The 23,811-nt window shown below is 52.3% G+C and overlaps 1 protein-coding gene and 1 long non-coding RNA gene across 6 annotated transcripts in view; one reads left to right on the top strand and one right to left on the bottom strand.

Moving 5' to 3' along the window:
* The first annotated feature begins 1,606 nt into the window (after positions 1-1,606).
* The window catches only part of CHRDL2 (chordin like 2), a 32,281-nt gene continuing 10,076 nt past the window's right edge, over positions 1,607-23,811 (top strand). For 4 of the 5 annotated variants that reach the window (XM_058687768.1, XM_058687767.1, XM_058687770.1 and 1 more), the window contains exons 1-6: positions 1,607-1,711; positions 13,302-13,414; positions 17,223-17,316; positions 19,337-19,479; positions 21,763-21,856; positions 23,063-23,118. In XM_058687768.1, coding sequence (XP_058543751.1) covers positions 1,630-1,711; positions 13,302-13,414; positions 17,223-17,316; positions 19,337-19,479; positions 21,763-21,856; positions 23,063-23,118 — 582 coding nt within the window. In that variant the 5' untranslated portion in view covers positions 1,607-1,629. Of the gene's footprint in view, positions 1,712-10,826; positions 11,442-13,301; positions 13,415-17,222; positions 17,317-19,336; positions 19,480-21,762; positions 21,857-23,062; positions 23,119-23,811 lie in introns of those variants that run through there. The other variant, XM_058687771.1, reaches the window with a different exon arrangement.
* LOC131487261 (uncharacterized) lies at positions 1,706-21,751 on the bottom strand. Its single transcript, XR_009249691.1, has 4 exons — positions 21,179-21,751; positions 20,139-21,000; positions 7,200-7,353; positions 1,706-6,267 (listed from the first exon to the last, which is right to left on the bottom strand). It is a non-coding gene; the product is annotated as an uncharacterized LOC131487261 (long non-coding RNA).

Consider the following 23,811-nt stretch of genomic DNA (forward strand, 5'->3'; position numbering starts at 1 on the left):
TGCTCACTGGGCTTTCCAGTAGCTCTGCAAGAGAAGCTGGGCAGGAAGCTGAGATCCAAAGCAGGATGGATGAACTTCACCAAAATGGCCCAGCAAGCTAGGGAGAGAGCCGGGAGAGACCCAGGCTTTTGATTTCAGAGCCTGGGTGTTTCTTATCTGGAAAGCTCAAGCGTCCTACTAATTCATGCACTCATTCCACACAAGGTATGGAGCATTAATCATGGGTTTCAGGGTGGCACCCACAGGGAGCTCACGTTGGTGGGAAAGGTGACTGACAATCAGTTCTCACTGAAGAGGAATGAACGCGGTCATCACGCTCAGAGAGGTGGGAGCCTTACCTGCAGAGACAAAGGAGAGACCATGTCCTCCTTTGGGAGTGGGAGGGGGAAAAGTAGAGAAAGACTTCCAGAGGAAGGGCCAAGAATCCAGCTGGACTGGATTTCAACCTAGGCACCGAGCGTGTGGGTAGGAAGGGGAACTGGTAAGGGTATTCTAGGTGCATGGGATTACGACCCCTTCTTTTTGAGATGTGAATACTTTGACGTTCATTACCTCATTTCATCTTCGCAAAAAGAAGTGGGGAGATATTAAGATCCGCATTTTAGATCCTGAGATGGCGTGTCCAAGACCACAAACAGAATTAAGAATGGCAAGTGTCCTGCCTGACTCCATCGAGAGTGATGTGCACGCACCGCCCAGAGCCCTACCCTGAGCGCCTCGCGGGTCTCCCGCAGCTCGCTTCGCCTCTCCCTCCCGGACATCTCATCCTTCCCCGCCCCCAAGTTTCACCTGAAGCCTAACTGGGTTGCGTCCTCCTGCGCTCAGGGCGCCGCGGAGAGTCAGGGGTTAAAGCCCGTGGCCCGGGTGGCCCCTTCCCCCTCCCCAGCCCTCTCGCCTCCTCTCGGCGCCGCGCCTGGAGCGTGCGTCCCAGAGACCCGCACCAGAGAGGAGGGGTAAAGTGGGCCTGTTTCTCGGGTGGCCAATCCACCGAGCCCGCGGTGCCCCAGAGGAGGCGCCAGCGCTAGGCCAGCGCCAGGCCGGGGCTGCCTGCTTCCCGCGGCAAAGTACAAATGCGCCCGAGCGCGGCGCCTGGCGCCCTTGGCGTGCACAGCCGGCCCGCGCTCAGCCAGCCCCCGTGGCCGCCGCGCCGTCGCCGCCGCCGGTACCGCCGGCCCGCCGGGCCCCAGGACCCCGCAGCCCGACCCCGAGCCCACCGAGCAGGGGGCGCCGGCCGATTCTAGCCCGCGCGCCGGGAACCGCCCGCTGCTCCCGCGCGCCTAGCCCAACGCTGCGCGCTCTGCAGACCCCTGTCCTCCCCGTCTTTCTCCTCCTCCCCTCCCTCTCACCTTCTCCTTTGCTTTTATTGCTTTCCCTTCTTGCCGTACCTTCCTCCATCTCTCCATCTCTCTGTCTTTCCTTCTCCCTTGTCCTCTTTCCACCTTCCTCTTATTCCCACCTTGGACCTCTCTTTCTGTTCTCACCGCCTACTCGACCCTTCTCTGACTCTCCACTGTAGCAGCAGCCCCCCTGGTTGCTTTTGTGCCCCTGTGCCTCAGTGTCCTCATCTCAGTTTCTCCCGACGCCCCTCCTGGCTCAGCGCCTGGCGGCCTGGCCCCGGGGGAAGGAAGGATGGTTCCCGAGGTAAGGGTCCTCTCCTCCTTGCTGGGACTCGCGCTGCTCTGGTTCCCCTTGGATTCTCACGCACGAGCCCGTAAGTAGGGGAGGGGAGGGCTGGATAAGCAGAGGAGGGATGCGAGCCCCTGGGATGTGCAGGGAAAGTGCCAGGACTTGGGACCCCACACTGTTCTGGCAGCCTTCCAGGCAGCACCTGTGCGGGGAGAGTGGAGACTCCTCTGCCGACCAGTATGGGCTGATGAGTCTGGGATACTGGGGGGAACTTGGCAAAACTCAGGGCCAGGGGGGCTGCTGCCAGGGAACTGAGGAGAGGGGGGACTGAGGGCAGTGGGAGAGAAGGCAGGACACTGTGCGCATGTGTGTAGGCTGGTGGTGGTGCTTCATATTCTCAGCAGAGAGCAGGGTATGTTTGGCTGCAAGGGTGTGAAGAAGGTGATGGAGATGTAAAGACTATTGTATTCAAAGGGAGCCGGTGCAAAGAAAGAAGAGCTCGCTAGGTAACCTCATTCTGTTATCCGTTGTGATCCTCACGTGACTCCCAAGAGGTGGGTACTATCATTTGCATTTTACAGATGAGAAAACTTAGGGTAACAGAAGAAACTTGCTGAAGTTTACAGAGCTAGCAAGCCATCCAATGCCAGAGCTCTCCAATTCCAAATCCTATGCTTTTCCCCCTGCCGCACAGCAAAGCATCTGGAAGGAACCCTGATTTGGAGCTGTAAGACCCTGGGAGGCAGCAGGGCACAGGGAGATAGACCAGTCTTCACTATCCCAGATCTTCTGAATACCAGCTGATGGAGGGCACCTCTCTAAGCCTCAGTTTCCCAATCTATAAAATGGGAGTCAAAAATCCCAGGACTGTTGTGAGAATTAAATTGGAGAAAATATAATAAAGCAACTAGCTGGTACATGGTAGCGTCTTAAAAAAAAAAAAAAATCAGTTCCCGAATTCATGCTTCTCCACTTAGACAGTGTAACCTCAAACAGTTTATATAATCTCTCTGCAGCTCAGTTCCCTCACTGCCTCTGCCAGAGGCTCCTGGACCTCCTCTCCATCCCCAGTCTCTTAGAATACTGTGAGGATGGAAAACAAAACCAAGATTCTCTTGATGAGAAGGAAGGAGTTTAGTTCAAACCCTGAAATACCTGATAAAGAAACTGAGGACAAGGAGGGGCAGTGGTTTGCTCCAGGTTACACAGCGCAGAGCCTGGGATGAAGACCCCAGGTTCCCAACTCCCCGCCTAGCGCTCTGCCCTCCCCACAGCTCCACTCCCCCGTTGCTGCCTTTCTTTGGCACATGACTTTCCTGAGCTGGCAGTGCTGGATTTTGTTTCATTCTTTCTGCTTGTGAGGGCAGGTTGCAAGTCTGGTCGTCTCTGGGCTGCCCTTAGCATGAGACTCATAGAAGTCCTTAGTAACAAGTAATGGAAGGAACTCTGTTGGGTTCAAGTCCTGCCTCTGCCCCTTAGCGGCTGTGTGACTTCTCATAAGTCACAACTTCTCTGAGCCTCGATTTCATCACCTAAGACACATACTTACCTGGAACCCAAAGAATTCTTGGGAGGATTAAGGGAAGTGACTGTGTTCAGTCAGCCAGCACAATGCCTAGTACTCAGTAAATTCCTCCTCCCCTTCCTTGGGCCCTGGAGGTTTCCTCCTAACACTTACCTGTTGTTTCTTAAAAGGGACTTAGTACTGAATGCCCTCTGTGCCTGCCTCCCTTCCTCTTGGCACATCGTTCTTAGCTCCCAAGGTGCTTCTCCGGGTACCGTTGCCCCTGATGCATCTTGGAAAGATGTCCTAGAATCAGATCGTTGTGCAGGATTGCTCTTGTCCTACCCACACCCCTGCTCTTGGCCTCCCATATCTTGTCAGGCCTTCACCACCTTGCCAGGTCAAACTTCTTCCAGCAAACTTTCCCTGGCCACCTGATCCATTCTGCTCTCCTTCCTCTGTGCCTCCACTGGCCTTCAGGCAGTGTCTTAGCGACAGACACACAAGAAAACAACTCAGAGCAGACTTGAGTTAAAGTGAGGTGGACTGGTATTCAGAGGGGTGTGTTCAGATTCTGGGATGTCAGAGCTGAAAGAGCCTTTGAATATCATCTGCTTCTGGGGCACCTGGGCGGCTCAGTCGGTTGAGCACCCGACTTCAGCTCAGGTCATGGTCTCACATTTTGTGAGTTTGAGCCTCACGTTGGACTCTGTGCTGACTGTTCAGAGCCTGGAGCCTGCTTCGGATTCTGTGTCTCCCTCTCTCTCTGCCCCTCTCCTGCTCATGCTCTGTCTCTCTCTCAAAATAAATAAACATTAAAAAAATTTTAGAAAATTGTCTGCTTCTACCCCCCCCCCCAATTTTCCTATAGTTAAACTGAAGCCCAGAAAGTGGGAGTGACTTGCCCAAGTTCACACAGCAAATTTATTAAAGAATAGATTTGTTGCTTATGGGTTGTGTGAATTTGAACAGATCACTTCCCTGCTCGGAGCCTCACATTGTCTAGTGCTGACAATCTATGAATCTAGGAACAATCCTATTCTTTTTTTTTTTTTTAACGTTTATTTATTTTTGAGACAGAGAGAGACAGAACATGAACGGGGGAGGGGCAGAGAGAGAGAGGGAGACACAGAATCGGAAGCAGACTCCAGGCTCTGAGCCATCAGCCCAGAGCCCGATGCGGGGCTCGAACTCACGGACCGTGAGATCGTGACCTGAGCTGAAGTCGGAGGCTCAAACGACTGAGCCACCCAGGCGCCCCGGAACAATCCTATTCTATAGTCATTTGCCAGAGTCCTATTTGGAGGTCTCTTATGATGGTCCTTGTCTTAGTTCAAGTAAGATCTAAGGCCCGTTGTACATAAGAAATCTCCTGGGGACACCTTAGATGCTTTCAGAAGTGATACCAACGGATGGGAATTCTCAAGTCTGTGTCATGTCAGACTCCTGAGGTGGCTCAGCCCTGCAGAATGCCAAAGGCCTGTGAACACACATGGCAGTTTGCTCCTCAGTTACAGTGCAAAAAGGCTATTCAAACAAAGGTTATTCTGTCCTTGGCTCTGTTTCCAGCCACAGATTGAATTCAACCCGGACTGAGTCTCAGCTCTGGCCACAGGCTGAGCCCTGATCCTCAAAGCCCTGACCACGGACTTAACCCCGATTCCAGGTCTGTGACCTGGTCACTGACTGGTACTGACCCCAGCCCCAGGTGAAGACACACACATGTATGACGTTAGTCAGTTTGGGTATCCATTTCTCTGTGGAACGAGAACCGGCCTAGTATCTTGACTCCCTCTCTGGTGCTCTTCCCCCTATGTCAGCGCCTCTTCCTTGTGCTCCTCCCTTACTATTGCCGCCCCCTCCCACCCGCAAGGTATCCGGCTCGCTTCTGCTTTCTCTTCCCTCCCGCTGCCCAGTCCTGCTTTCAAGAGACAGTCAGTTATCAGGTAAAACCATCAATTGCTCTAGCCTCTCTCCAAAGGTGATGTGAACTGTGGGAATTGAGGCTTCTGTTCCCAAGTGACAGAATCCCAGACTGCAGAAGCAGAGATAGGGCAGGAAGGGAGCTCCCATCGTATGAAGTAGTACAGAGGACAAACTTGGAATCAGAAGGTCAGGGCCTCAGCCTGGTTCTGCTACTAATTCCAGCCATGCAGACACCAGACAAGTTGCCTTTCTCTCCCCCTCAGTTTTCCCAGCAGTAAAGAGAGATGGTTGACCCCAAGAGACAATCATTGAGGACACTTCTGGCTTTAATATCCCGTGATTCTAAGACTCTAAGATCCAAAGATGCTGTTGCCTTGATTCTGAGCCTGTTCTGAGCTTCGGGAAAGGAAGTCAGGGTGTTTACGTCTGCAGCCTTGTACTCCTGTCCTGCTAGGGAGGAGTCAATAGATCCTCAGACACCAGGAGTGGCCCCTCCAGTACTTAGGAGGCCTAGAACAGTGGGTGTGTAGGGGGACCCACCGGCAGGGACCCTGCCCTGCTTTTCAGCTTAGTTGCATCCCCATCTACCTGTCCAGATTTACACGGGGGAGGGGGACACCTGAGTGAAGGCTTGACATCTGGCTCCAGGCAGGCCCCTCTCTGGGTCTGTCTAGGTGGTTCTGCACTTCCTCACTCCCACCAGTAGAGGTCTCTGTCTCACTCACTGGCTAGCTGGCTGCTGAGCAGGAGCTGGGTAACAGCTGCACAGTTGTTCCAGCTGTTGCACCTGTTCCAGGACTGGCCTCTCAAGTTCCCCCAGCCACCAGCCATGGCGCCGGTCTCTGGGAGAGGGATCCTGAATCCCTTGGACTCCCAAAGAAAAGGACTGGTGTGAGAGCGGTGCCCCTGGGAGATGCAGTGCTGAGATCATTTCAGGCAACCCCCTGGAGGGGATCTCATCCCATCCCAGAGAAGGCGGTTCCAGTCTTCTTATGTTACCCATTCTTACAGCTGGGATTCTTCCTTATATCTCACCTGGATCCTTTTGTTCGCAATTCAAAGCCATTTCTTCTGGTCCTGCCCCCTTAGGGAAGGGGTGTTCCTATAAGCACCCCCCCTCAGATCTGAAGACTGCCACTGGGGTTTGTGCTAGCATAAATCAATGATCTTAGGCAAGTCCCGACCTCTCTTCTCGGACTCAGTTTCCACATCTGTAAAATAAAGGATTGGATGTCATCTCTCAGTCCCTAACTTTCTAAGATTCTGTGAATCTAAGTATCTATGTCCAAGGCAGAACAGCATGTAAACGTTCTCATCTCTGCCCGCCCGCCACCACCCCCCCCCCCCCGCCCCGCCCCCGACACTTGCTGGTAACAGAGCTGCCTTTCCTGGTTTGACAGGTCTCTCATTTCAGGTCCTTCTGTACTCCTGAACATCCATCATGTGCCAGAGAAGAGGAGTCAGGTTCAGAGTGAGGGCCCTTTCCCTAGGTCATACAGCTTAGCTACTGAGGACCTAAGGTTTTCACTTCTGATTCCCTTAGGAGGCATCCCCCATTGGGTGCCAGTGCCCAGAGCAGAGCTTATGTCTTAGAGGGAAGCAAGTTTGTTTGCATGAAAGGGAACTATAAATAAATAATGGCTGTGTGGGCGCAAGGGAAAAGATGTAAACTTTCTCACATTCCTGCGCAGCTGGCTCGCTCAGGTTTCTTGAGTTCTTGCAGGCTGGGGACAGGCCAGCCACAGTCCCAGGCCTCTCTCCTCACAATCCAGATCCCCTGGTCCCTTCCAGCCTCCCCTGCATCCAAGAAGCTTCTTTTTGGTTGTCTTTTCTGTTTCTTCTTGGAAGAATTCCCAATCACACTACCCACTCCTAACTATCCCCTATGAGGCCTTTATAGCATGAGAGTTTCAAAGCAGACTGTGGGATGACCTTGGATGGAACAGATTGGAAACTTTGACTTACATGTGAAGATCATGGAATTGCTCATCCCCTTACCTACCCGGGCTTCTGCCCTTTTTTACATGGTATTTGGCTTGGGAGTTTAGATGGCGAGGGCTGGAAAGGGGAGGTCAAAGGCTAGTTCCGGTTAGGTGGCAAGGTCAAAGTGCTAAGGGTCAAAGTGCTAAAAGTGCCATCTTACCACATGATGAAGTATTTTCTTTGTTAAAGAGGTTTCCAGGATTAAGGACCATCAATCACCTCCTCTTCCAGAACTTCCCCTCTCCGCTGACTCAATTCTTTCATGGCACGTTCATTTATCGAGCACCAACTCTGTGTAGGACCTGTGCAGAGCACTAGAGACCCAAAAAGTAATGAGATGTGGTCCCTGCTCTCAAGAAGCTCACAGTTTAGTGAGGAAGAAGAATGCACTTAATAAGTACTTCAAACCCAGTGACAGGAGTTGTCACAGAGAGCTGAACTCAGTTCTGTGGGAGCCCTGAGGAAGGACTGGCAGCTGGCCTGGAAGGGTGGGGCGGCTTCACCGAAAGGGCAGCATCTAGACAGGCTTTTGAAGAATGAGAATGAGTTGGCCAAACATGGAGTTGGAGAATCACATTCCAAGTGAAGGAAACCGCATGGGAAGGCGCAGAAGTGCGAAAGAGCCTGGTGGGGTGGTGAAAGAGTGAGAGATTCAACAAGAGGAGGGGAGGCTGAAAACGAGGCCACCACTGACAGTGTTGCTGGAAAAGCAGGCAAGAGCCAGCTCATGGCAGTCTGAGGTGACATGATAAGATTTAGAGTCTATAAGGTAAACGCTGTTGCCCTGAAATCAGATGGGACCAACTAAGTCCAGCGACTTTAAGTCAGTGTCAAGCTAGGGAAGAGCTTTGGCTAGGGCCTATTCAAGTGGATGCTTCGGGCAGGAAGGGGAGCTAGCACCCGGCACGTCCCAGCCACCTGCAGCGGCCTTGCGTGAACCACAGTCACCCCCACCCCTGTGCCTTTGCACGTAGCTCCTGACCTGCCTGACAGGTCCTTCCCCTCCATCTGCATCTTGTTAACCCCTCCAACATCCAGGTCAGGCATCTTTTCTGGGGGGAAGCCTTCCCCAAAGACTCTGTGCTTTCACTGTCATAGAACTTGTCACACTGTATGTACAGTTGATGCTTGAACAATGTGGGGGCTAAGGGAACCAAGCCCCTCAGAGTCAAAAACCTGCCTTTAGCTTTTGACTCACCCCAAAACTTAATAACTGGTAGCCTACTATTGACTTGAAGCCTTACCGATAACATAAGCAGTCAATCAATACATATTTTGTGTGTTATATGTATTACATATGGTAATCTTACAATAATGTCAGCTAGAGAAAAGAAAAGGTTATTAAGAAAATCATAAGGAAGAGAAAATACATTTACAGTACCGTGGTGTAAAAAATCCACATATAAGTGGACCTGTGCAGGTCAAACCTGTGTTGTTCAGGGTCAGCTGTATTATATCTATCCATCTTCTTCATTAGGCTGTGAGCTTCTTGAGAATGGGGACTGTGTCTTACTTAGTCATGGCCCAGGCCCACAGACTTGTAGAAGACTTGATACACAAAAGCTCAATAAATGAATGAATAGCAGGAAGTAACATTACTACACCTAATGATAATAACACTTTCTGTTTTTGTATCAAGTGCTCCCCATTCACCTGGTTGTTCAGGCCTGAAACCTCAGTCCTACTACTGTAGACTGTTCCTTTATCCTCCCCGCCCACATCCAGCCTGCCCCAAAGCCCGCCCACCATACCTCCTAAGTGTTCCTCAAATCTGCACTTTTGCCCATGGGCGCGGCTTCCGTCTTGGCCCAGGCCAGCATTCTCTCACAACCAGTGACTGCAACAGCCTCCCTGGTCTCTCTGCCTCCAGTTTTGCCCTCCAACTCCTCCAACCCATTCTCCACTCCTGTGGCCACACTGATAATGCTAAAATGCAAACCTGACCATGGGCATGCCCCGGTTTAAAACTTTTCCGTGCCTTTCTTTTGCCCTCTGGATTCTCAAGGCCCCTTGTGAGCCTCTCCCTCCCTCTCCAGCCGCCTGACCCCTTTCATCTCTGTATCCCATCCCTGAGGACTGTGTAGGCAGAGGGGGTGTTGAGGGAATCTGGCTTGTGAGTGCGGCTAGGAGAGTGTGGGGAGCCACAGGAAACAGGGTTGGTGAGGTTGTAAATGACACCTGGGAGATGTGACCTCAGTGGCACGTACCCTGATATTCATGCCCTAATGGGTGTCTGGGGGCTGCCCATAAAATTGTGGGAACAAATGGAATACCATGACAAACAGACTGTTAGGGAAGTTTGGAGTCAGCACCCGGATCTGCTTTTTGTTTTTAACCTACCATTTACATTTATTTATTTTTGATAGAGAGAGAGAGAGACAGAGCACAAGTGGGGGAGGGGCAGAGAGAGAGGGAGACACAGAATGCGAGGCAGGCTCCAGGCTCTGAGCTGTCAGCACAGAGCCCGACGTGGGGCTCAAACTCACAAACTGTGAGATCATGACCTGAGCCAAAGTCAGATGCTTAACTGACTGAGCCACCCAGGTGCCCCTAACCTACCATTTAACAGAGCATCTAATACATGTCAGGCACTAGGCACGTTGCATATATTATCTGATTTAATTCTACAATAACCCTGAGAGGTAGCCAAAACTAATCCCGTTTAACAGATATGGAAACTGAGACCTGGAGCGATTAAGTAATTTGTCTAAACTCAGGCTACAGATAAAAGCCAAATCCAGTTTGAATCCTGACCTATCTGACTCCAAAGCCAGGGTCTTTGGACTATATACACACACCTACATGCATTTTGAGGGGTAGGAAGCCTGTCCAACTTTAATTCTTCTCTGTCTAAAGCCTGGAACAGGGCCAACTGTCCTTTTCCTCCACTGCTGTCTTTTCCCTGAGTTAGACATCACTGCTAGGGGCCATTAACTCCAAAAGATCCTCAAGAGCAGGCCCAGTTGCCCCCTGAGTTGGGGAGAGGAACGTGGGTACAGGTGGATGGGATGAGGTACGGTGGTGGGTGGAGAGGGGCAGCGGGGCAGGCCTAAGGGCAGGGCAGGTGGGAGAAGGCCACAGAAGATCAAGGGAGCAGATGGGAAAGGAGGGGATGTGAGAGACAAACTTGGCCTCCTTCTTCATGTTACTCACTGGCTCCCTGAACCTTATCCTAGCCCACCTTGGAGGCCCCGAGAGCTTGGGTGTGTGGCACCACCAATATATCCTAAATCGTGGAAGCTTGAAATGATCAAACCTTAGAACCACAAAATCACAGAAGCTTCATGTTCTCATGAAATGTAGGCCCTTAGAAGCACAGAATTCTCAAATCTTCAATCTTAGAAACTTGCAGTCTTAGAATTGAGAAATCACAGACTCATAAGCAGTATCTGTGCAGAAACCTTTGGAGATCAAAGTTCACCACCCCCCTTATTTTGCAGAAGAGAAACTGAGGCTGAGAGAAGGAAGAGCAAGGCTTCCTCATTGTCACAAGGTGACTTGGTGGCAAAAGGAGTTAGAGCTCCTCCCAGCCATAAGCAAGGATGGGGGCTAAAGCCAGGACTGCAGGGATGGAAGAGGCTGCGGCCTGGCTGGTCCTCTTTCTGCTTGGCTTTGGCATGGCCTTGGGGCACTCACCTCCCTGGTATAAAAGGGAGCCCCAGGCAATGCCACCCTTCCTTGTGCCTCTCACCTTGGAAGGTGTGGTTGGGTGGGGTTGTGGCCGCAGGGCCTCCTGGGGTTGAGGGACCGGCCTGCCAGGCCCCACACGTTCTCAGCCACTGCCAGGTCTGTTGGTGGGGCAACCGGCTTCCTGGCCTGGGCATGGGCTGAGCCGTTCCCTCTGTCTCCGTGCTCTGAGCAGGCGGCAAGGGGGAGGGGTGCCAACTGGCACAGGGGCCAGGCTACAGGGCCGCCCCAAGGAAGGTGGGAGTGGAGGGTTTCTTCAGCAACGAGGCTCAGACCGAAGGCTTCTTCGAGGTTGTGTTGCAATCGGCCCCCTCCTGGGTGGGGGGAGGGGACTGAGGAAGAAAGACATTATTCAATCCTTGGAGAGTTGGGCTGGCTCTGACAAGCACCCCAGCTGGGGCTGGGTCCCGCCTTCTCCGCCAGCGGGGGCTGAGAGATAAACACAGCTCATTTGATACGGGCCAGCCTGGGCCTTGCTGGGAACGGGATCTGCTGTCTGATCCCCCCTCTACTTTAGGGAGCTGGGGAGGGGGTGGGGAGAGAACCAAGCCTTGTGCTGCTACAGTCCCCAGCGGCCACTGAAGCACAGACTCTGAGGGCATCATGACCGGGACTTCAAATCTTTGTTCCTGGAGGCCCGAGAGGCAGAGCAGGAGTCATGCAAGGAACCAGAGGGAGGCCGGTTCCAGCTTCTTACAGGGGAAACTTTCTGCAGGTTAGGAATGGCCCCTGAGCCTCTCTCCTCTGGAGGTGTGTGCCAGGGACCCGCCCCAGCACCCCCGACTTGGAGAGGCGATTTCTGCATTGCACGAGCTGCCCCTGCTGGTGTGCTGCTTTCAGCTCTCTGTGATTCTGTGTGGTCCAATATCTAACAGGAAGACTCTAGGAAGTGGGCAGGAGGAGGTATGAAAGGCACCTTCTAGATTCTAGACCAGTAGGGAACAGGGAAAGAAAATAGAGAACAGGGTAAGGTGTCGGCTGAGGCAGAGAGAGGAGCCCCTAGGCCCTGGGATTGGGCAAAAAGCCATGGAGTGGGGAGGTGAACTGCGGAGGGCTCTGCCTGGGAGTAGAGTCCTGGATTTAAAACACTAGCTGGATGGCCTAGACAAGTGCATCCTCAGTTTTTCCATCTAGTTTTCTCATCATTACGGTAACAACCCCACGACCCTGTTAGAGGGACACTATCATCTATTCAAGATGACCCATCTTGCAGGGTCATTGTTACCACAATTATCATAATCCTAGCGCTCGACTAAGTGTTAGGAACTGGGCTAAGTAAGCCCTTGACAAGCATCATCCAATTTAACGTTCAAAACAATAATGCCAATGAGAGAATTAAGTAATTTATGTAAAGAGAAGATAGTCAATAAATGTTGGCTCCTTTTTCCATAGCTCAATCTCATCTAATTCCACAAACCTTGGGGACAGCTTAGCTTGTGCTAGGCATCCCAGTTCCTCCCTAAAAGAGTTTTCCTGTAGGACTGACAGCATCCCTTCTGGGTTGTAAAAATCACCAGGTACCTGTGAGGAGGAGATCTGGCGGGGACAGGGCAAAAGGCAGCAGGGTGAGGCACAGGGCTGTGAGCCAGACCTGGAGCCCCGAACCAAGCCTAGGTGGTGAGCTGGTAAGAGGTGGGGGCAGGCGGGGAGACTGATTGGCTGTGTGAAGTGAGCGAGGAAAGCAGGATTGCAGGAGATGTATCTAACCCACCTGGTGAAACAACCATTTCTCAGTCATTCCTAGAAGCATTCATCTGCATATAGACAACTGACATGCAGATCACAAAAGTAATCGACCATAGTGCAACCACAGTAGTTGCAATGACCATTGTTAAGGAAATTTAGGGGTCAGCTTTCTAAGAACTTTTTGCTACGTAGCCCTTGTTTTCCCAGTTCAAACACTTTCCATCACAGCTTGCTGAGCTGTAAGGACACAGTACAGTATGAACACAGAAAAATTGCTCTGAGTGGCTTTATTGAAAAGGTGGGTCATAGGACCCAGAGATGGGGTGTGTGTGTGTGTGTGTGTGTGTGTGTAGGGAGAGGCTCAGCAGTGGGAAGGGGTGGGGTGCAGAGATGTAGTAAATAAATAAGCAAAATGGGACCAAGGGAAAGGAAGCCAGTGTTATTATGAGGACAGAAGGAGCTCTGGACTGAGAGTCAGGAAGCTTGGGCTAGCATCCCTCCTTGGTGACTGACCCTAAAGGTGACTGACCTCCTTGGTGACTGACCTTAATTTATCCTCTCAGAGCCTCAGAGTGTTCATCTAATAACATTTATACCACAATTTAAATCTGTAAACACTTTCACTGTCTGATCCCCCTAACTGCCCTGTGAGAGAAGTGTTAAGGTTCAGAAGGGGGAAGTGACACATCCAAAGTCACACGGCAAGTGTGTGGACAAGCTAACAAACTCGGATTTTCTGGGCCCCTGACTGGAGAGCACTTCCGGTGGATTCCCTTTCACCAAAGTGGTCCAGATGACGTCCTTCCTAGAGCCAGAAAGAAGAAGGGATGAAGCAGGGTCTTTGGGCTGGAGCCTCCTAGGACTGACAAAGTACTGGTTGGTTTGCCAGGCCCAGACATGTTCTGCCTTTTCCATGGGAAGAGATATTCCCCCGGTGAGAGCTGGCACCCCTACTTGGAGCCACAGGGCCTGATGTACTGCCTGCGCTGTACTTGCTCTGAGGTACGTTCCTTTGGCCGCGTGACCACCTGTGACAGGTATGTCCGGGAGACCCTAGAGAAGTCACCCCAGAGAGAGGGTGGGGCCATGCTGCTTCCCTAGCGAGTACGCAATACGTGGGAACAGACAGCTGTGTGCGCCTCCCAGAGATCAGTCACACCACGGGTCAGTGGCTGGGCTGGGCTGGGGACCCGGCCCTTCCATCTTTCAGCCCAGCCTTCCTTCCACGTTGGCTGCTGCCAGCCTCCTGGTGTCCCATGCAGCAGAGGACAAGAGCCTCTCTGTTCTGACCTCCCATTCCTTCCTTTCCTTGTGCTATTTCCTTCCGGCCACCTCTCTTGCTGCCCTGCCTTAGGATGTGCTCTCCCAACTCCATTGGCTCAAACCCTGACTCTTTAAGGCTCCACCCAAATGCCCCCCTCACCATTAGCCTTATTATTGGATGCCTCGCCTGCAAGTGTGTCTCCTTCTTGGATGCCACATAAGATTCTCTGTCCCTTTCTCCTGATCACTGTTGGCCAAGTATAATAATTATCTGTGTCTGTCAGTTACTGCCCCTTCTACATGGGGCCCCTGAGAGCAGGTCTTCCCGGCCGCTACTCATGCCCAATTTGGTGTCCTGCCAGAGGCTGAACAAACTGGGGCAGAGACCAGATCTTTTTGTTCACTTCTGTGTCCTTTCCCCCACCCCACCCCAGCACCCTCCACAGAGCCTTGCGCTATCAACTGGGTGGAATAAATAAGATCCCCAGGTGGCCCAGAATTCTCAGGCCCAGGTATGAGGGTGGAGGGGTGAGGATGGAGGGGGAGTGATTTGGGAGGCTTGAAACACCCCTTCAGCTGCCTGGGCCCAGCCTGGTTGGTGCGATATCCTCAACAGTCTTTGTCTGGGTGCTGGTGCTTGAGGGGGACAGCGTACCTAGCTCCTACCTGGAGCCAGCCCCTTGGCATCTTTCCCTGAACAAAAGCCAAGAGAGGAATGCAGAAAGCCTATAAGGGCCTCCCTTGTTAAGACAATCCTCAAAGTGGGAGCACAGAAGAGCTTCTGGGAAGACACTGGGAGGTGGAGGGGGGTGGACCAGCCCCTCTCCTGACTCTGATCACTGGGGTCTCACTCCTCCTGGGATCTTTCCCTCTGATTCCCCACTGTTTCTACCATGTTGGTCTGAGGCAGAACACTGCTGCCAACGGAGACACAACCGCCCCCCCCCCCCCCGCCCGGTTCTCCTTAGCACATCTGAGGCCAATCAGGCTTTACAAAAAGAACTTTATGAAATATAGCCAGAGAACAGAAAGAAAACCATAACAGAAAATTCCAGACATATCATGCGGTCCAGTTGACAAAGTCCAAGTTTTGTGATCCACTGGAGCTAATTTGTTTCTCCCTCCTCCGAGTTTCCCCAACCCAAGTGATCGTGCCGGTATCTCCAGAAAATATCCTGAATTCCTCTACTTCTCTCCACTGCTCCCCTTAATGAAAGCCACCTTCATCTCTCCCTGGGCTGTTACACCAGCCTCCCAACTGGTCTCCCTGTTCCCCCTCTAAATCTGTCCTCCACACAGCAGCTAGAATGATCTTTCCTGAACCTGAAACTGATCACGTTATTCCACTCTTTAAACCTTCTCACTGCACCTAAAGTAAAATTCAAATTTCCTGCTTTGGGTTCTACATGAGCTGCCTTCTGCCTCTTTCTCAGACCTCATCTCCTACCTGTGCCAATGCTTCAACCTCATTCCTACCTGGTGGTTCCTCCGCCTGAAATATGTCCCGCCGGTTGAATCTTCTCACAAATGGTCCCTTTCATCTCACAGTTTGTCACATAAAAGTGACCTCCTTATGAGGCTTTCTTTGGTAGCTGTTTCTAAAACACTCTAACTTGGTTAGCCCAAGCACATCTCCCTATTTTATTATCATTATAAGTTTAACATCTGAAATGACCTTGTTCCTACTTGTTTATTTTTTATAGTCTCTCTCCTACTCATAGGATGCAAATTCTGCGAGAGCAAAAACCATGTCGGGTTCACTGCTATGTCCCTAGAGCCTAAAAGAGGGCCTGGCACCCCCGTAGTCGTGTAGTAAATCCTGAGAGAATGAATGAGTCCCCATCCCGTCCACCAGGGGCAGCTCAGCATCACGGAAGTGCAGGGACCCTGGAGATAGTGCTCACCTATTGTGTGGTCTTAGGCACTTTAACCTCTCAGACAGAGGCTCTTTTCTCATTGTGAAAGTGTGGATAGCAGTACCTACCCCTAGGATTGCTGAGCAAATACAGTGAGATCATATATTTATATATACAAGATAAAGTCCCTACCTAGTAGCCCCTCAGTAAATGGCAGTGATGACTTTCCTGAGAGGCAGTCTGGCTGCATGGCCTTCCACCTGGTCACCTGCCGTTCAACCCCTTGCCTGTCTCTACTTTATTCCTGGCTGCATGTGGCTGATCATCTCCATCCCTTGGCTCCTCCAAGGCTGGAATCAAGAAAGAGATCCTAACTCTTCAGGTCACACAGTTCCTTGCACTCTGCCCTAGTTTCTCATCTGAGGGACTTAGTTCGCCCCTTAGTTCACCTTATTAAGGACCCATGTGTGCCAGGCCTCTAGAAGGCCCCTTTTGGAGCTCAGACCAATTCTGCGGACTCTGGGATGCCCCTTAGCACACTGATTAGTCCTTGCAATCTGGCCGTCTTGAGAAGCAGTGGCCCCAGAGGGACTGGGGTCTGGTCCAGAGTTTTCCATGGGGCAAGAGGTGCTGTCCGGGAACTCGGTGGGCAAGGGGGCTAGAAGCAAACCCGCTGACTTCACAGTGGAACAAAACTGGCTGCCTCCCTTCATCTAAGAAAGAGGCCCTCTATCCCTTCTTTTCTGACTCTTATTTATTCACTCACTCCTTTGTTCAGACTGTAACAGGCAGTAGCCTGGAGCAAGGCCCTGAGCTGACAATTCAGAGATGAACAGACGAGGCATGACCCTTGTTTTTGGAAAAGAATTCATGGATGAATGGACTAGACAGATGTAAATGGTCTGTGACAACATGTGGTCCAGTTGACAAAGTCCAAGATTCGTGATCCACTGGAGCTAATTCGTTTCTCCCGCCCCCGCATGCCATGACCCTTATAACAGAGGGGAGAGTAAGGTATGGGCCACCTAGGTCCGGCTGACAGACTCTGCCTGGTGAGCTGGGAAACCTCCAGAAGGGGCGGTGGCCTCTCTCTCTTTAGCTCCTCTATTTCTGCTCATCACTCCCCCTCCCCCATTTCTCTGCCCCATCCCTTCTCTTCCATTTGCTGCCCTTGAAAAAGCGTAAAGAACTTTGGGCCCCTCCTTCTCTGGTGCCAGCTCCAAGGCTTTGTGCAAGGTTACCCAAACCTCCTAGAGATTCAGGGAGTGGATTGCAAAGCCCCGAGTCTTCTCCACATCAGGTTTCTAATCTTGTCCTCATCCTTGTCACCTGCCCTCCTGTGTCACATTTCTCTTGTAACCCCAAAGCTTAGGCTCAGAGGTAAAAGAATGAAGCCCCAGATGTAAAACAACAACAGTCAAGATCAATGTCAGAATAAGTCCAGCCTTTTACCTGTATTTCTCAAACACCGGGAAGGGGACACAAGGTCTGTGCAGGTCCGTGCACACTGTGGGGCACATGAGCAGGGGAAGGGGAGAGACTGGACAAATTGAGTTGATTGTTTTTGTTCCGTCACAGGCTGAAAACAAGTGTAGTGTCCCACAGCTGGGATGGGGTTTTGGGAAAGGTCAGGTTCAGGTGGGAGGCAGTGGTTCTTTGGAATCAGGACCTCCCTTCCATGTCCCCTTCAGAGTGCCCATGTGAGTTGTTACCGCCTCCACTGCCCGCCTGTCCACTGCCCCCAGCCTGTGACCGAGCCACAGCAGTGCTGTCCCCGCTGTGTGGGTAAGTGGCCTCTCTCTCTTCGGTTCCTCTGTGTTTGCTCATCACCCTCTCTCTCTGCTTCTCTGTCCCATCCATTCTCCCCCTTGCCTGCTGACCCCATCCCAATGCTGGCTTCTGGCTAAGAGGTGCCTCTGGCATGAGAGGGGGAAGTCTCTACTATCAGAGGTGTTGAGATGACAAAGGTATTCAGGGGAAGAAACATCCCAATCCCCACGGAGGGCTGGGGTAGCGGCAAATTTCTCATTCTTAAGTAGCTGGGCTTGGCAGAAGGAGGGAGAAAATGTGGAAAGTGGCTGAAGGTAACAGGGGCGTGCTTGGCCTGTGGACGGCACACTTGGGCTTCAATCTCTCTCTGGTTGGCCGGAGCTGGAGGGGGTGGACATGCCCTGTGTAAGTGGGGGTGAGTAAGCAGGGGCCCAGAAGCCCTGGAGGGAGATGCCAGGAGTCCCACCCTGGGTCTGGGAACGACTACAGGAGTTGGAGTACATGTATTTGGAGATTTCTCCCAGTGCCGAGGTTCAGGGACCCTATGTGTCTTGATGCTAAATGCTTATGATTCTATGGTTTTAAGATTCTAAGAGCCTCTGAGACTGGGATTCTAGGAAGTGAAGGTAAAAGAGAGAAGAGGAGAGGTGGTCTGAGAAGGAACTGGCATTACCAAGTGTATATGTAACCACGTGGCCAATGAGGGGCAGCCAGTGGGGAGACCAACATAGTGGTAGGGAGATACTGAGAGGAGAATTAATGCTCAGAAGCATCAGGAAGGTGATAAAAGAGGGCTCCAGACTATGGTCTCCAGGCTCTGGAACCAGGGCTCTCCTGGTGAGCTGGGGACCTGTGTGGAGTATGTGTGCAAAGGGGCTCATTTTCCATGCAGAACCCCAGTAAGGATCTGACCGTGGCCCTGGCTCGGGTCACAGATGTTCCTGGCTCTCAGTCCCTTTGGGGAGTAGGGGCTCTGAGCTTCATCCTGCCCCATGAGGGGGTCATCGTGCCTCCTCCATGGCAGAGGCTCACTCCAGGAGTCCTTACCTCTCCTTGCTGATTTTGTGCATTGGCTCCTTCCTTCTTACATGCTCCTCTCTCCCTCTCCGTGCCCTGCCCCTTTGCCCACCTGGCTGTACATGTTCCTCAAAACTCAGCTCAGCCATCAGCTCCTTTGGAAAGCTCTCCCTGCCCAACCCCCCACCCCACCCCACCCCCGGCTGAGTTAGGGGCTCCTTCTCTGTACTGCCATGACTTCTGTGCTTCCATCTGCCCTAGCCCTTACTTCTACAGCAGCACTGCTCGTAGGGTATTTCTCTAACCCCTCAGAATGTGAGAGTCCTGCTGGGAGGGGCTGGGTCTCACCCAGCACTCCATTCCTAATGCCTAGCGTGGTGCCTGCTACAGAGAAGGTGCTTGGTAAAGGTGTCTTGAGGGAATGAGTGGGTACTCTCAGGAATGGAGACTTATCCTGCTACCTGGCAGGATGAGGACTGGCTAGTTGGCAGGTGCTGACAAGTGGGGCTATGGTGGCCAGTGAATGACAGGAGCTTACACCAAGCACAGGGATAGTCTAGATCATTCCAGCTGACTCTACTAGGATATAACTCTGTGTGGGGCCTCGTTTTGTTCACTGCTGTATCCCCACCACCTAGGACAGTGCCTGGCACTAGAGGGGATTCATGGATATGCTCATTGAATGTTAAGTGAACTAATACAGGTCCCCACTGAGTGGGGCTTTGTGGAGCTGAGGCTTCTGGCACTTGTCAGGGCCAGCTCAGATACTGAGGGGCTGAAAGGCCTTGGTGGGGACCCATCAGAGGGAGCAACATGGTCAGATGTAGTTATCAGTGAGACCTCTCAATTAGCTAATCTGGGGACCGGCTGGGAGGGCTGAAGCCAGAGCTTGGTTTAAATGCCAAGATAGGATAAGCTGCGAAATCTTCGGAAAAGTGGCCCAGTGAATTTTGACCAAGCTTTTGGAGTAATGTGAAACCTCAACTTTTTCTTCTTCCTGCCCCGCCTCCACTTGAAGAACCTCACACCCCCTCTGGGCTCCGGGCCCCCCCAAAGTACTGTCAGCACAATGGGACCATGTACCAACACGGAGAGATCTTCAGTGCCCACGAGCTGCTCCCTTCCCGCCTGCCCAACCAGTGTGTCCTCTGCAGCTGTACCGTAAGACCTTCCGCCTTCTTGTGAGCACAGGCCGGCACAGATAGGCCGGCAAAGCGTAATGGTGTGGTATGGTGGGGGAGACGGGGGGGGGGGGGGGGGGGGGAGGATTGTTCCTCTCTGGTCAAAGCAAAGTGAGAGTGAACGGGCTCAGCGGGGAGGGAATCTCTGAGGTTTGGAATGTCCTGCCCTTCTCTGGGCTTCCGCATCCTTCTGAGCTGCCTATTGCAGCACGGTCACCACAGTTACCTCGTACTGACATTTGCCCATTTCTGTTTCCCCCAGTAACTCTACCCTCCTCAAATAGAGGGAGCATACCCAATTCGTTGTGTCTTCTGCTGCTACCAGCCCAGGGCCTGGTACACAGATGTGTATAATGATTGTTGAATGAATAAGTGAATGAGTGAATGATCAGCCCTGGGGTACGGAGACAGGGTCAGGCTGCTTGTTGCAAATGGATTTAATCTGAAGTTGCTTATACTCCACCTGCTGCGGTCAGGGTTGGGCCTGGGGATAGGCAGAACTGACCCTGCAGTGTTATCAGGGGACAGAGACTAAAGCCAAGCGGGGCCGGATCTGGAAAGTCTTCACCCTTCCCCTCAGTGGGCTTAAGTGTGGCCCTGCTATAGGTTTACAGGTGGCTTTCGCCATGGCCTTCTTACCCTGGAGTTTAACTCATCTGTGCATTGGTCGGAGAAACTCCTGCTCTCCTGATTTCCATACTGTCTGCTCATCAAACTTCTCTGGGCCTCACTTCCTCCCAGTGTGGGAGGGAGTCTGACCAGGTGATCACCAACGTCCTGTTTAAAATAATAATCTGAGTTAGCAGTGACACAAGGGTAAGAGGCCTAGATTAGACGTCAGACACCCATGTTTGAGCTCCAGCTCTGCCACGGTTCCCTGTGTGACCTTGATCTAGTCACTTCCCTGGGGCCTGTGTCCCCATCCATCTTTTCAGGGACAGGATCCTATCAGTCTGAGATTCAGAATCTTAAAGTATCTGTGCTGCAGAGCAAACAACTTACAAATGACAAAGAGTGACCACTTATAAATCAACCTAGAGAGCAATTATTTTTGTAGGGCTTGAGCCTCTTCCAGAGGTCTGATACTTTATACCTGCTGGTTCATGGGAATGCCTTGTGTTTATAAACAGTACCCCAAAGACCCTAGGAAAAGGATATTACTGTACTTATTTTCAGATGAGGAAACTGAGGCTCAGATCAGTTAAGCAACTTGCCTGAAATCACGCAGCTAGTTAAGTGGCAGAGCCAGAATTCAGATGTAGGGCCACATGACTCCAAAATTCATGTTCCTTTCCCCGTGCTGTGCTGCTTCCTGTAAAGGGACAAGGGCCTGGATGAGGAGGAGTCTGTGGAAGGAGACAGAAGTGATGGCATGGCCTTAGGGTGGTGAGAACATTCTTATGATTCCTTGTCCCTTCTCCTTGGATACTTGGATCTCCCCTTCTTTCTTCTCTTCCTTGTTTAAATGGGACTGGCTTGACTCCTGGCCTCCTGAGGCTCACTGGAAAAGGAATAGGGAAAGGACTCAAGGTAATATCACTTCCTCCCAGGTACATCATCCCTTCCAGTTTAAGAAGGGTTTTCACAACCATTCCCTCACTTGATCTTCACAACCCAGATGGGAGTGTCCCCATTTCACAGAGGAGGAAATTGAGGCCCAGAGAAGAAAAGTGACTCACCACAGGTCATCTGGCTTCTGATTCCCAGAAGGCCCTTTCCCCTACAGTGTTGCCTCTCTAGGCTGGGTCCTGAAGCTGGGGACCTAGGGTTTTCAGTCAGAGCAAGATGATCCCAGGATGTATCCCATTGATCCCCCTCCTCTCTGCTGGGCCCCCTGTTCCAGGTCAGGGGGAAGGGTGTTGACTTCAGTAGGAAAAGCCCACAGGCTGGGCTCTAATCCATTCTGCTGGGTTGCGTCTCTGACTTTAGGCAGTTCAGGCAGCTCTCCAGGCTCTCCACTTCTATAGGATGGAAGAATCCCACCTCCCCAGCTTGCTGTGAGAGCCTAGGCAGAGACAGGGTCTGAAAGCACTTTACAAGCTGAAGGATGAATGCTAACTAATGCGGGGCCAGGGGAGGGGGAGGGATTGGTTGGGTATAGGGGATCCTTCCTCTGAGTTGGTTGGGCCTTGCCCAGGATGCTTGGCTGCTCCCTCCCACCCTCACCTCAGGGGACACCTCAAGGCAATTTGCCCTCAGGGCAGGGGGGCTCTCCTCACCCCAAGGCTGCTCCTCATCACTCATGTCCTATTTGCTCTGTCAGGAGGGCCAGATCTACTGTGGTCTCATGACCTGCCCAGAACCAGGCTGCCCCGCACCCCTCCCGCTGCCTGCATCCTGCTGCCAGATGTGCAAAGGTGAGTCTGTCCCTAGGTCTGGCAGTGCCCACCCCCCCCCCCACCCCAGGGACCTTGCCATGGGCTATTAGAGGTGGAGGAACCTCAGCTAGGGAAGGACAAATGGCTTGAGCAGAGTGAAGTGCACAGATGGTCAGACTGCTCCCTGTGGGTTGGGTTAGTCCAGGAAAGTTTCCTGGAGGAGACAGGACTGGGGGAAGGGAGTACTTCACAGTAGAATGCTTCCCCAGATGTTGGCATTGTGGAAGGGCACTGGACCAGGAGCCAGGTGACTCCAGTTTAGTCCTGGTTCTTCTAGCAAATTCCTACAGATCCCTGTTCCTCTTTGAGCCTCAGCTATGTCATGTGTGCACTGAGAGGTTGGCCTCAGTGATTTATTTATTTATTTATTTACTATTTAAAAAAAAATTTTTTTTTAAATTTTATTTATTATTGAGAGACAGAACATGAGCATGGGAGGGGCAGAGAGAGAAGACACAGAATCCAAAGCAGGCTCCAGGCTCTGAGCTGCCAGCACAGACCCTGACGTGGGGCTCGAACCCACAAACCGCAAGATCATGACCTGAGTTGAAGTCAGATGCTTAACCAACTGAGCCACCCAGGCGCCCCTGGCCTCAGTGATTTCTAAGGGACTGTCTAATTCCAGGGTTCTTGGTCTTTGAACCAAGAATGCTTGGAAGGAGCCGGACTGTGTGTGAGGCAGGGGCTAGAGAGAGAGAATCCCACTCGGGGCCTTGTGTGCTGGCACCCCGGGGTGAGTGGGAGACAGAGCTCTAGGGTGTTCCAACTAGGACAGAGGGGACTGGAGGCGGGTACCTGGGAGGGTTTAGTATAGACCAAGGCCTGGTGACTTCATATGTGGCTGGATAGGGTGGCTCCCCAGGGGACTGCAGCTAAGCAGGCTGTAGGGATGGGATTCCGGGCCCTTGGGTCACCCATGATACGCACTGAACAAGAATGTCTGGCCCAGCCAAGAGGGAGTGTAGGGAAACGGAGGCAACAACCCAGTGTAGGGAATTTGTCAACCCAACGGTGAAGAGCGGCTGTAACTAGAAGTGGGAATAAGTCCCCACTAGGGCAGAGGGCCCTGCCAGTGCATAGGGACTGCAGAAGTGTCACTAGGCCTGGGAGGTTGAAGGCCTGCAGGGTCCCTATCAGCAAGGCTTAGCAGGTGGAGGTTGACCCAACTTCCCTTTGGGTTTCCAGATGAGTCAAGTAAGAAATCAGCTGAAGAGGACACCACACAGTCACACCGTGGGGCGGTGAGTGCACAGCTTTACTGACAGGCTAGGGAGAGGTGGTGAGGGGGGCTGGTATCCAGGGCCTCAATCAGTCCCTGGTATCAGGGACTCTGGAGCAGACAATACCAGTTGTTGTCCTCATTTCTGGTTTTGTCCCCTAGGTCAGCTCCATGCCCTCCACCACGTCCCAGCCCCTCTCCCTAGCCTTCCATCATGGCTGGTGGGTCAGCAGGGGCTGGGAACAAGTGCCATGCAGGGCAAGAGCAGGCTCTAAACTTCCCAAGTTCCCTCCTGAGAAACATTCTGACACTGACACTGTTCTATCTGGAGCCTGTATCTGTCCTTAGTTCAGCCTGCCTGTGGGCAGCACATTCCCCAGAGAATGTGGCCTCTGTCCTGGCCCAGCCTTCCCCACCCAGCTCCTGTGGTACTGGTGCTTTGTCTGGGGGTTACCTCTCTGTCCTCCCCTCTGTCTTGGCCCCTCTCCGTCTTAGTCTAGAGTTAGGATGGGCTAAACTTTCCAGCCTTCTCTGGCCAGAGAGGAAAGAGGTGTGAGGATGGGCTTACACACCGACTCGAGTCACCATCCACCCTCTGTGCTCTGTCTACAATGTAAACAACTTCACCTTCTCCTTTAGCCTGGGTCACCTGGATCCCGGGGGACGGGAGGCTGACCTCCCCTGCTCAGGGACTCCCCAGGGGTCTGGCCTATGA

Source organism: Neofelis nebulosa, chromosome 10 (assembly GCF_028018385.1).
Source record: "Neofelis nebulosa isolate mNeoNeb1 chromosome 10, mNeoNeb1.pri, whole genome shotgun sequence".
NCBI lineage: Eukaryota > Metazoa > Chordata > Mammalia > Carnivora > Felidae > Neofelis > Neofelis nebulosa.